Below are 13,108 nucleotides of genomic sequence, written 5' to 3'. Positions count from 1 at the left end.
GAATTCTTTAAAAATCATGTTATGTGCATGTATAAATATACTACAGGGAATTTCACCTTTATAAGTAAAAAAAAACCCAATCAAATAGAAATATATAGACAAGTGAAAGAAGTCTAGTAGAGAAAGGAGAATGGGGGAGGGCAGGGAGGACAGCGGGGAAAAGAGTGGAATCATGAGCCAAAATCAAATTCCATTCATGTATGATTTTGTCAGAATGAACCCAACTATGTAACTATAAAGCTCTAATTAAAAAAAAGAAGAAGGGGGCTGGGATATGGCTCAGTGGTAGAGCGCTTTCCTAGCATGTGTGAGGCACTGGGTTCGATCCTCAGCACCTCAGATAAATATATAAATGAATGGTTTTTTAAAAAGAAGAAGAAGAACCCTGATAGGTTTGGTGAGTGTCATGAAGGGACTTCACGTTGCCTTTTGTTGTTCTAATTAGTTACATATGACAGTAGATTGCATTATGGTGCATCATACAGAAATGGAGTCATATTGCTTTTTAACCTGTGGACTCTTCCAGGGTACTTAATTATTCCTATTAATAGGCATTTAAGTTCTTTCCAGTGCTGCATTGTATGGATAGTGATGCAGTAAACCCAAGGTATCCTTACTACCAGATACTTCATGGGAGGGATTCCTAGAAATAGAATTGCTGGATCAGAAGATAAGCACATTTTAAAATGTGATTGATTCCTCAGAATTTCCCTCCAAAATTTGATTCGCCATGGTCTAATAGTTCATTGGCCCAATAAAGAGATAAGCAGCTAACTGAGCTGAAATGCCAGTGACTCAGGAGCTGAGGTAGGGTAAGTCCAAGGCCAGCCTGGGCAACTTAGTGAGACCCTGTCTCAAAATAACAAGGCCTGGGGATGTGGTAGAGCACATGTACCCAGCATGCACTGGGTTCAGTCCCTGATACTGCAGAAGAGGGTATCAGTAGCTATCTTTCCCTACCATATGTGTGCTAGATCCTTTCTTTCCTTCTCCCCTGAACACCCTAACTGAAAATGGAATGGAACACAACTCAGAATCACTCGTCTCTTTTCTGTCTTGCAGAGTGTGACCACAGATAAGGGACCAAAATGACTGATTCAAAGTATTTCACCACGACCAAGAAAGGTATGATATGTTTCATCATGGGCCTGCCCTGTTATTTGCCTGCTTGACCCTTCTGCTTGCTATCTGGAGGACTGGGGAACAGAAGCAGAGTGGAAGCCTGGAGATATTGGAGTGGCCTAGAATTTCTTTACCTCGTGGAGTCAGAAAATTAAATTGTTGAGAGTATTAAGAAATTGATTGCTTCTTTAGAACTCAGGAAGGAAAGAGCATTAGCTCCAAGTATGGGGAAAAAAAAACCTCTTTGTTCCCCACAGCTTAAAATACTTAAAATATATATATATATATTTTTCCGCTTCTGGTGGAGGGAGGACACACAATCCTATCAGCAATCCCATTTGGGGGTAGGGGGCCTTGTGTGTCTGGTCCTTATCCGTGGGCACATGTTTTCCATGGTTGCAGTCAGAGTTCCATCCTGTTTTTCATATAATGTTATCATAAACATTTCCCAACAGTTCTAATGACTCAATATTAAGGCAATGGAGTTGCTGCACTAAAATATGCTAAGTAAGCTTATGTTGTTGGAGATTTTTTTCCCCCTGTTTTTAAGGAAATGGAGGATGTTGAGGCTGGCAAGTGTGCTTTAACTCTGTAAGCATCTCTCTGGCTGGCCCTTCCTCTCCATTCCTTCCTTGCAGGTGAGATTGACACATACCTACTGACCAGATAGTCTTTTTTATTTTTTTAACATTTATTTTTTTAGAAGTAGTTGGACACAATACCTTTATTTTATTTATTTTTATGTGGTGCTAAGGATTGAATCCAGGGCCTCACCATGCTAGATGAGTGCTCTACCGCTGAGCCACAGTCTCAGCCCCAGATAGTCTCTTATTGAATCACATGAGCCAGGTCCTAAACTCTGTCCCTCAGCAAGCATTTTATTTATTGATCCAGCCTGTTCTGTTTTGTTGTAAGAGACAGGTTCTCACTATGTTGCCCGGGCTAACCTTGATGTGCTGGGCTTAAGTGACCTCTAGCCTCAGCCTCCTAAAAGCTGAAACTACATACTTGCTGGTTTTTATTGAGGACCTTCCATGTGGAGGGAAAGAGACAGGCAGTCTCTGACCTGGCTTTGCTTGAGGTTGAACTGGGAAGATAGTCTATGAAGTAGCAGCCATGTTGAAGGGTGGGGGTGCAGAAGGCTGTGGAAGTACTCCAGGTAGAAAAGGGTGTGGGAAGGGGAGGGCGCAAATGCTCTACCCATGATTCATCCAGGAAAGGAAAACAGTTTCCTTGCTGAGGAGCTAGAAGGGGCCAGAGAAGCATGCAGGAATCAGAGAGCTTCACACCATGTGTAGCAGAGTATCAGTGGTGGGGTTTTCTTCTGGGGAGAATGTCTGGAGAGAGATTCCTGGGTTCAGATTTCAAATTTGACATCAGTGGGGTGTGTGTGGTGCAGTGCTGGAGATCCAACCCAGGGCCTCGCATGTGCCAGGTAAGCACTCTACCACTGGACCAGACCATTAGTGATGGTTACCACCCAGACCATTAGTGATGGTTTATATATATATATATATATATATATATATATATATATATATATATATATATATATACATATATATATATATTTATTTATTTATTTATTTATTTATTTATTTTTAGTTGTAGATGGACATAATATATTTATTTATTTGTATGTGGTGCTGAGAATCGAACCTAGTGCCTCACACATGCTAGGCAAGCACTTTACCACTGAGCTACAACTCCAGCCCCAGTGATGGTTTTTAAGCAAGGTAAAGTCCAAGGCAGATTCTAATAAAGGGTTAGAGGGAAGTGGGGAGAAAAGGACCACAGCTCTGATGAGACGTGATGGCACCTGAGCCTGGCAGTGGTGGGGAGTAGCTTTGGGGAGAGAGAATTGAATGCCTTTTATGTGATTGAGGAGGTAGACTTGATTGAGGGACCCAATTGACAAAGGATACATTTCAGAGGCAGTCAGATCCCAGGGTCACCCCTCAGCCTTCTTGGGGATGAGACCCATTAATTAATGGCGGTTGTACTATATCTGGCCACTTTGAGTGAAAAGCAGGGGCAGCCCTGCAGAATAGTCTAGGGTCAAGATTATCATGGTCTGTTGGATCCCAGAACAACCAGAAACCCTCCCCTCACTCTCTTGCAGGAGAAAGGCACATGTTCCTTGATAAATTTGAACTGCAAGATCTGCAGATTCTTCCCGACTCCATTGAGCAATATCCTCAGTGCAGCCTTGCCCCGGGGCTGTGCTATGTGATTATTCTTAATTAACCATGTTTGCTGTCTCTCATCTTTGGTTCTCTTCTGAGCAACGCATTGTCCAGTCATGATACAGAACCTACTAGTTTCCCTTTTTCTCATTGTAAACCCACCTAGAACTTTCTCAGCATTTTCTTCCACATTATAGTCCCTGCTTCAGTAAGAATCCCTGAGAAGGAAGCCCAGGATTCTTACTCTACAAAAGAGGGATCTAAAGGCAGAGGGTCACGTGGCAGAATAACAACAGCTGCCACCTTTAGCACAGACCACCAGCAAGGCACCCAGCAAGTGTTTCACCTTTGAGTGTTAAATGGGAGAATTCAGCACCCTATTCAAGGGAGAGAGAAGAGGCCAGGAAACAGGTTCAGAGGGGCAAAAAGGAGTGTTTTGAGTTAGGCCCAAGCATAGGGGTTTAGAGCAGACTTAGGACAGACCTGGTTTCAAATCTTGGCCCTCCTATCTGGTAGCTGTGTGTAAGTTACTATACCTATTACACCTCCATTTTGAGTGTGAGTTTGGAATGAAGAGTTGGCATGAAGACGAATGAAAAAGGCATGGGAAAAAGTAAGTGTGGTACAGGGCTCAGAGAAAGGCTCAGGAAATACATCCTGTCCTCCTAACCTGCAAGAAGGTCCTGACTGGCTCTCTGTGGAAGATCTGAAACAGCCCTACTTCCTTGTTTCCTTTTTCTGTATTATCAAGTTCTTAAGAACAATTGATTACATGTTGGGGCAGCTGAATTCCAATTTTCCAAGCTGAGCAATCACTTGTGGCTCAGGAAGTGAAACCCTGAGCAAGCTGTTTAAACTCGAGATTCTAGGAAAACAGGAAAAGCCTACGTGTGGGATCGATTCCTCCCCTCTCCCCCCCTCCCCCCAGTCCTTGAGCACCCAGTCTTGAGGGCGTCTGGTTCACTGAGGGAACTGAGGAGAACTTTGCTTTCCTTTTCATTTTTCGCAGTCTGGCTGAGCAGACCCTGCTTGCCTGTTTTTGTCCCCCTCAAGACCATTGTAGTCTCCACAGTTCCTTTCGTTTGGTGCAGTGTGACCCTCCAGTCTTCCATCTTAATAACTGTCACTCCTCACTGTCACCTATCCCACCTAAGGCCAGGGGCCTAAAGCTGCCCTCTGCCTCCCTGCCATTCTTGGGAGTTTGGGGACAGGAATTTATCCCCTGGGGATGGATCATTCATGCCTTCCTACTTTTCTTAGGGGAGATCTTCGAGCTGAAGGCAGAGCTCAACAGTGACAAGAAGGAGAAGAAGAAGGAGGCGGTAAAGAAAGTGATCGCATCGATGACTGTGGGCAAAGATGTCAGGTGTGCAGGAGTAGGCTGGGTTGCAGCCTGGTGCTGCTGATGGGAGGGTGGAGAGCTTGGGTCCAGGTCAGATTCTTCCTTTAGTGTACCTAGAGACCCATGTCTCCCTCATACAGCTCCTTTGGTGAACCTTCTTTCCAAACAGGGTTTTGTTTGCACAGGAGTCATGAGCTCAAACGCTGATGGGTCAGGTGATAATGGAATGAGTAAAGTGTACTGGGTTGAAAAGGCAGCAGGTGTTGGAGTGGGTGTGATGTGAACATTTGCAGAAGCTCCAGAGGATTGTTGCTAACTAGGGAAGATGAACCCAGTGTGGCCAGGTCTTCTGAGTTTTAAAAAGAACAGGAAGTCTGGATGTTTTCATTTTTTAAATCACCAAACAATAGTAAACAAATACATTGTGGTTCAAGCAAAGCACACCTACAGATTGGATTACTCTATTTGCTGCCAGTGTGCAACCTCTGGTTTGCACCTGAGTTGGAACAGATCTCTTGTAGAAATAGTGCCACATTGGGCTGGGGATGTGGCTCAAGCGGTAGCACGCCCGTTTGGCATGCATGCAGCCCAGGTTCAATCCTCAGCACCACATACAAACAAAAATGTTGTGTCTGCCGAAAACTAAAAAATAAAAAGAAATAGTGCCACACCTTTGCTCCAGCTTTTCCAGCGCCTGGAATGCCTGTTTTCTCAGCTTGTTTTTCCATCTTTTAAAGCCCATGCAAGGTTCACCATTTCCCTGTTGCCTTCCCTCATCGCCCAGCGTCCTGTTTTAAATTCAGCTTTTGCTCTTTTTTCCTATCACCCAGCACTGATTCTTGACTATTCTTATTACTGCATGCACCTGTGTTTACCTGCCCATCAGATTGTGAAGTCCCCAAAGACAGGGATGGATTTTATAACAACTTAATATTTGTACGGTGCTTGAGAGTCTGCACAACACTTTTGGATATGATTTCTCAATAGTTCCTTACAGTTTTCATTGTAGGCAATGATGTTCTTACTGTCAGAGAAACAATATAAAGAAGGAAGAAAATGACCATCTAACTGTCATGTGGTTAGTGGCAGAACTAGAACTGAAACCCAGCCCTTCTGAAATTCAAATCCAGGCTGCTTTTGCCCAGCTTGTGTCTCAGGCCTGGTGCTGATGTGGAGCAGCTCCCCGGCATAATGGTCCCACAACATGATGACACTGCCCTGGACTTCTCCCACAGATTGCCCATCCCATTGCTATCCTCCACAAGGCCCTTCTGCCAACACTCAAAAACTCTTACCCAGAAACTTGAGGAGGACGTATATATGTTTCTGCTGGAAAACTGGGCCTCCTTCCAGGTTCAGTTTGTTCCAGAGCAAAGCTGCACTCCTTCAACTAGAACACTACTGTCACCTCCTCTCAGAGGAAATATCTTTGTTCTCCCACCTCCGAAGAGCTTCCTTTGCTGATGTTATGGGCCAGAGAGAAAGCCAGGCTCATTGGCACTTCCCCCTCCTCTCCTTGCCCCCTGTTCTTCCTGATGTGTCATCTCCCAAGGTGGTGTAGCATCAGTTTTAGCCTGGCAGGACTCCTGCCTGTGGGGGCTGAGGAAGTTCTCTTTGACCTTTTATGTCTCAGTGCTGCCATGTCCTTGTCAGTAAAAGCATAAGAAATGAGAGGGAAGGTGGTGGTTCCAGAGACAGAAAATTGACCTCTAACCACATTTCATTCTCAAAAGGGCCTGTGAATCTGGAACCATTGGACACCTTGTTGTGAAGGGCTCTACCCAGTATAGCAGGGATCAAGAGCACACACTTTGGAGTTAGACCTGGCTCCTTAGGCAGCTTAACACTTATGAACCTCAGTATTATTGTCTGTAAAATGGGACACTCCTTGGCTTCTTGGGACGCTAAATGAATTAAAGTATGTCAGAACCTTAGCACTAATACTGGCGTGTAGCATGTACTCCATTCATGCTTTGCTGGTTCTTTCTTAGTGGGTGCCAGAGCTGGCATTTGTGAAAGTAGCACATTCGTCCCTGCTTCCCTATGACCCTCCAGAACCAGCAGCCCAATATAAGGGGCCCTGTTAAGTACAGAGGGGAAAATAAGTGTTTTCATTTACATAGCACCTCCCAGATACCAAGGACCAGATATGGTAAGTACATTGTCTCATTTAATTCACTAGGGCCCTGTAATGTGAGATGGGGTTTTTGTTGTTGTTGTTGTTATTTTGTTTTTTTGTGGTTGTGAGCTTTTTGTTGTGGTGGTGGTGGTGGTTGTTTTTGTAATGCTAGGGATTGAACCCAGGACCTCCAGTGTGCTAGGCAAGATCTCCATCACTGAACTACATCCCCAACCCCAAAGTGAATTTCTGCTGCACCTTTCTTGCAAATAAGGAAACTGAGGTCCAAGGGCTGGAGGAAGCTTCCTAGTGTCATACAACTAGCAAGAGGCAGAACTGAGGGCTGGGGATATAGCTCAGTGGTAGAGCTCTTGCCTTCCATGCTCAAAACTCCAGGTTTGATAACCCAGTACTGGGAAGAAAAAATTAGGGCTGTCGCTTAATGATAGAGCACTTACATAGCATGCCCCCCAAGACTCTGGGTTCAATCTCCCGTGCCACCAGAATAAAAAGCCACAAAGCAAGAGGCAGAACTGGAACTGGGTATGGTGTAATACCAGGTACTCAGGTGGCTGAGGCAGGAGGATGACAAATTCAGAGCCAGCTTTAGCAATTTAGTGTGACCCTGTCTCAAAAAATAAAAAGGGTGGGGGTAACTCAGTGGTAGAGCTCCCCTGAGTTCAATCCCCAGTACTAAAAAGAAAACAAAAATATATACAGACCTAGGTTTAACAGGCTCCAGAGCTCATGTTTGAGGACTTTTTGCTTTTAAAATTACCCTTTGGGGCTGTGGTTGTGGCTCAGCACTTGGCTAGCACACATAAGACACTGGGTTCGATGCCCAACACTACATAAAAGAAATTAAATAAACAAAATAAAGTCATTGTGTTCATCTACAACTAAATATATTTTTTAAAAAAATTACCCTTTGACCAGGCATGGTGGCGCACACCTGTAATCCCAGTGCTGAGGCAAGAAGATCATGCGTTCAAAGCTAGCCTCAGCAATTTAGTCTTAAGTATCTCAGGGAAACTCTGTCTCAAAATAAAACATAAAAAGGTCTGGGAATGTGACTCAATGATTAATTGCCTCTGGGTTCAATCCCTGGTACCAAAAAAATAATAATAATAAAATAAAATAACCCTTTGGGCTTCTATTTCTCCTATCAAGTGTTCAGGGACCAGCATAGCTAATACCCTTATTTTATCAGAAGTCCTGTTTATTTTTCAGCTTCCCTCCTGCCCTCTGTCTCCCTCTTGCTCTTCCTATCTTCAGTCTGCCCCATACTGACATCAGTTTGTCCTTTCAGTGCCCTCTTCCCCGATGTGGTGAACTGCATGCAAACAGACAACCTAGAGCTGAAGAAGCTGGTATACCTGTACTTGATGAACTATGCCAAGAGTCAGCCTGACATGGCCATTATGGCTGTCAACACCTTTGTGAAGGTGAGCAGGAGCTTGGTGACAATGGATAATGGATGCTCCCTGCTCCCTTTCCCCCATCTCTTTGGGGTGTGGTCCTGTGGCCCTGAATAGAAATATTCTAACCCCTTCCCAGATCTTCACACTGTTGCTTCCTTCCTATGCAGGCTAAGGGCCTCTTCCTCCAGCAGAGGGCTCTCTTTCTCTCTGTATGCACACATACAGGAAAATCAGGGTTTCCTGGCAGGGTAAAGACTGAGGGTCGTGGTGCTAGTGGTTGTGGATTTGAGAGCCTTAACTTCTTCACCTGTGAAACGGAGCCAATATTGTATGTTTGCTGGAAGGATCAGAGAAGACTGTATGCATAGTACCTATACAGCATCTGGCAAGGGCTTGGTGTCTGTTGCATGGCGTTTACCTGCAGTGCTGTTGATTATGGTTGGTGGTTATTACCCATAGATAACCCATAGTTATCCCATAGCAACTGCCAGATGGTGCTCAGCCGCAGGCTCAGAGCTGCAGGCCAGGAAGAACTGGAAGCCACATGACTTGTCTTGTTCCTGCCGCTGACCAATGGTTCCTTCCCCTCAGGACTGTGAGGACCCCAACCCCCTCATCCGGGCCCTGGCTGTGCGGACCATGGGCTGCATTCGAGTTGACAAGATCACTGAGTACCTGTGTGAGCCACTCCGGAAGTGCCTGAAGGATGAGGATCCATATGTGCGCAAGACAGCAGCCGTGTGTGTAGCCAAGCTCCATGACATCAATGCCCAGCTGGTGGAGGACCAGGGCTTCCTGGACACCCTTAAAGACCTCATCTCTGACTCCAACCCCATGGTAAGTCAACTACCACTCACTGAGCCACTTTCTGGGTTGCTAGGGAAGACCTTGGCTTGACAGTCTGCTGGGCAGTCTCTTGTTCTTAGAAATCAGAGTTTTGCTGAGTGCCTTTGTCCCTGTACCGTGTGGTGGTTTAGGAATCATCTTTGCAAGAGACTAGATCTGGATTCTCTTCTGTGTCCTCTACTAGCTGCCTGAATTTGGGCAAGCTGCTTAATGTTTTGGAGCCCTCTTCATCAGTAAAATGAATCTAATTCTCTATGATGGCAGGAATGCTGGAAGGTAATGGTCATGGCTTGCTACGTAGTGCAGTTGGTGCTAGTGTCTTCTTCCCCTTCCAGTCATTGTCATCATCACTATCTCCTCACCAAGACCATATATAAGCTGTTCTTTTCTGTTTCCGCATATCACCCAGGGATTATAGAGGGTTGCCCTTGGAGTGGCATAGTGTGGAAGACAGAACACTAGAATGTGTCTGGGTGGTGATGGCAGCAATTCACAGCTGTGGCTGGTAACCAGGCTCTTGTGTTAGGTAGCTGGAATGCTTTCTACCGCCAAGCACTTGGAGCTGGGGCTTTCTTGTTCTGTTTTGTTTTGTGCAATATGCTTATTTTATTTTAGTTGCAATTTGCAGAGGCATCGACAGGGTGAGTGCCTGAAGTGGGCCTTGATGAGACTTCAGACCTGCTTGCGTGGTCATATTCCTTTCAGGGTGTCCCACTTCTGACTAGCTAGTGTCATTAGCCCCTTTGCCCCCTGGCCAAGTACAGTGTCCCCAGGCTCTGCCCTTCCATCCTCTCAACCAGGTGGTGGCAAATGCTGTGGCTGCCCTCTCAGAGATCGCCGAGTCTCACCCCAGCAGCAATCTGCTCGACCTGAACCCACAGTCCATTAACAAGCTGCTGACAGCCCTGAATGAGTGCACTGAGTGGGGCCAGATTTTCATCCTGGACTGCCTGGCCAACTACACACCCAAGGACGACCGTGAGGCCCAGAGGTAAGCTGGATGACCCTTGCCAGCCCACCTGAACTTGATCCTGTGTAGGGTCCAACCATGAGCTAAGTGGGCCCCTTCACAGGGCTTTTCCCCTGGCACCATCTCTAAGTACACTTTCCTCGAGGGAGCCAGCCCACCCTTCATGTCTCCAGAGCCAGGCGGTCAGTAGTGTGGCTACAGGTAGCAAATCACTTCTTGCTGTGGTTACAGAAAGGGCCTGACCTGGGAGCTGACAAGAACCTCAGTCACCTCAGCTAGATAACATCAGAGCTAGCTTGAGTGAAGAAATCAGCCATTCACTGAGTTTTCACAGGGTGCCCTGGGCAATGCTGGACCCTCTGTACACATAGATAATCTTTAGAAACTCTGTGAAGGATACCTTATTATCATCTGCCATCTTGCAGATGAGGAAACTCTGGCTTAGAGAGGGTACAGGTACCTAGCTGGGACTCATCTGACCATTGGTCTAAACCAGCATGACATCCTGCCCCATTTGAATGTCCTGGCAGTGGGGGGAAAGGAAGGAGCTGACTTTTGTCTCATCTACTGTATGCCAGGCACTGCCCATTCTTTGTATGTGTTATCTCATGTAAGGGCCCCAGCAACCCTGTGAAGCAAGCTTCATTGTCTCAGCTTTATAGATAAAGAAACTAAGGCTTAGAGTGATGTGAGCCTGCTTGGTTCAGTTAGCATGCACCATGATCTAGATCTTTCTCCTGTTAAAAGACATGCTATCTTGATAACTAAACAGAACATATCCCCTGTCTATCTCTACTCTTTGCCCTGCCGGAACTGCTGGACCCCAGCATCTGTGAGCGGGTCACACCCAGGCTCTCCCATGCCAACTCTGCTGTGGTGCTGTCTGCTGTGAAGGTGCTCATGAAGTTCATGGAGATGTTGTCCAAGGACCTAGATTATTACGGCACGCTGCTCAAGAAGCTGGCCCCGCCCCTGGTCACACTGCTGTCGGCTGAGCCAGAGCTGCAGTATGTGGCCCTGCGCAACATCAACCTTATCGTGCAGAAAAGGTACAAAGGCCACCACACACATGTTCAGTGTGCACTCCTGGGAATGGGCTCTCAAGTGAAACTGACCTGTTACTGTGCAGGAAATCTAAAAAATCCCTTAAACCAGGGGTTATCAGCAGAGCACGTTTAACCCCCAGGACATTTGGTGGTGTCTGGGACACTTTGGGTTGTCCCAACTGGATATTGCTAGCATTTAGTAGATAGAGGCTAGGAACACTGTTCAGCATTCTACAGTGCTGGATAGTCCCCCATGACAAGAAACTATCTGGCCCAGAATGTCAACAGGGCCAAGCAGTGTGGGTCTTTACCTGTCAGAGCCCTTGGTTTACTGGATTTAGTAAGGTGTAGGAACTTGTAGATCCAGATCAGCATGAAGGGCTCCCTGTGCTATATTTAACATGGTAAATCTCTTAAGAAGTTGTCCCTATTGTGCACACCTGGCCTAGTCCAGCCCTGACACATGGTTAGGCAGCTTTTACCCAGTCCTGCTTACAGAAATCATCTTCCTGCTGCCCAGCTGCAGTCTTGCCTCCTTTCTGTAGCAGGACAGAGGCTCCTGGCTTGGCCAGGATCTCCTGCAGTCTGTGTGGCAGCAGTGAGTGCCTGGGCTGCTCCTCTTTCTGCCCCGACACCTCCCTTCTTTACCTTCTGTCCTCATCCCTTTTCCTGATGATAGAAAAGGTTTTGTTTTCAAGTTGTCATTTTGTGTTTTTGTATTGGTTTCTGTTCTAGAAAGGGCAAAGGAGTAGGCGTTGGGGTGGTGACTCTCATCTTGCTCCTGCTCTTGTTAACATGTGACCTAGTATAAGCCTCACAACCTCACTGAGGTTCTCTTGACTAAGAAAAATGCAGTGGGTGGTGTCAGTTGAGGTCCAAAAACCATTGCATTTGAGGGAGGAGCAGTGATAAATGTGGAAGTGTGTCTATGATCCCAGCAGCTCAAAAGCCTACAACAGGAGAATTGCAAGTTCAAAGCCAGACTCAGCAACTTATCCAAGCCCTAACCAACTCAATGAGACCCTGTCTTTACAATATAAAAAATGGCTGGAGATATGGCTTAGTGGTTAAGCACCCCTGAGTTCAATCCCTGGTATCAAAAAAAAAAAGTGGAAGTGCTCAGCTGGTGACAGGTCCTGCCTAGCAAGTGCCTTCTCTGAGGCAGGAGTCCATTATGTTAGATGCTTCCTGACTCATAAAACCAGCAGATTGTGTAGGTGTCTGGGACAAGGCACCCAAGACCATGTTCAGAGATTTACCAGCAGGTTTCCTGGGATTCAGCATATAGTTATGCTTCTGGGTAAGATCTGTTAGAGTGGCATATGAGGACACACAGCTGGATCATAGGGGATAAATATTTCAGAGTCTGGAGGAATCCATGAGGGATTTCTCCTGGTCCCTCCCTCCCTTGGCAAGTCGGATAGAGCATACTCCACCCCAGTAACAAAGTATAAGAACACGTGCCAGGCGTGGTGGTGCATGCCTGTAAACCCAGCAACTTGGGATCAGCAGGAGTATTGCAAGTTTGAGACCAGCCTCAGCAACTTAGCAAGACCCCCAAGCAACTTAGTGAGACCCTCTTTGAAAATAAAAACACATATATGTGTTTTAGTAATTAAGTGTTCCTGGGTTCAATTTCAGTATTTAAAAAAAAAAAAAAAAAAGTACAGGAAGACATGGAATATTTCTGCCAAGGGCAGCCTAAGTGAGACTTAGTTCACAAGGTTTTCATTGAGAGCACCCACCAGTTTCAGACTCTTAAGAAGGAAAGCAGGTGTTAGGCATAAACCATATTGTTTATACAAATGGCCTAAGTACAGTCAACCACCTTTATCATTCAGAGAATTGTCGCCACATGCCAGGCCTTTCTGAGATTAGCAGACACAAGCCTGCAGCATACAGTTTTCTTGCAGTGTCATTCCCACTTCACAAATGAGGAAATAGAGTCCTGAGGTCACAAGCTGGGTTTGGAACCTTTGCCCAATAATTGCTGCCTTTGAATATGAACTGTCTCTTGCTGTATTTCCTCTCCCCTTCCTGAGGTGTGGACAGGCAA

At 45.9% G+C, this 13,108-nt stretch overlaps 1 protein-coding gene across 4 annotated transcripts in view; it reads left to right on the top strand.

Moving 5' to 3' along the window:
* Window positions 1-13,108, top strand: part of Ap1b1 (adaptor related protein complex 1 subunit beta 1) — a 51,782-nt gene that overhangs the window by 14,846 nt on the left and 23,828 nt on the right. For 3 of the 4 annotated variants that reach the window (XM_078039675.1, XM_005336051.5, XM_013363221.4), the window contains exons 2-7: window positions 1,063-1,125; window positions 4,569-4,674; window positions 8,079-8,214; window positions 8,782-9,027; window positions 9,837-10,027; window positions 10,834-11,055. In XM_078039675.1, the coding sequence (XP_077895801.1) occupies window positions 1,089-1,125; window positions 4,569-4,674; window positions 8,079-8,214; window positions 8,782-9,027; window positions 9,837-10,027; window positions 10,834-11,055 (938 nt within the window). In that variant the 5' untranslated portion in view covers window positions 1,063-1,088. The remainder of the gene's footprint in view (window positions 1-1,062; window positions 1,126-4,568; window positions 4,675-8,078; window positions 8,215-8,781; window positions 9,028-9,836; window positions 10,028-10,833; window positions 11,056-13,108) is intronic. The other variant, XM_078039674.1, reaches the window with a different exon arrangement.

Source organism: Ictidomys tridecemlineatus, chromosome 2 (assembly GCF_052094955.1).
Source record: "Ictidomys tridecemlineatus isolate mIctTri1 chromosome 2, mIctTri1.hap1, whole genome shotgun sequence".
Taxonomy (NCBI): domain Eukaryota; kingdom Metazoa; phylum Chordata; class Mammalia; order Rodentia; family Sciuridae; genus Ictidomys; species Ictidomys tridecemlineatus.
The sequence above is the reverse complement of the archived record's forward strand: the minus strand, read 5'-3'. Positions and strand labels throughout refer to the sequence as shown.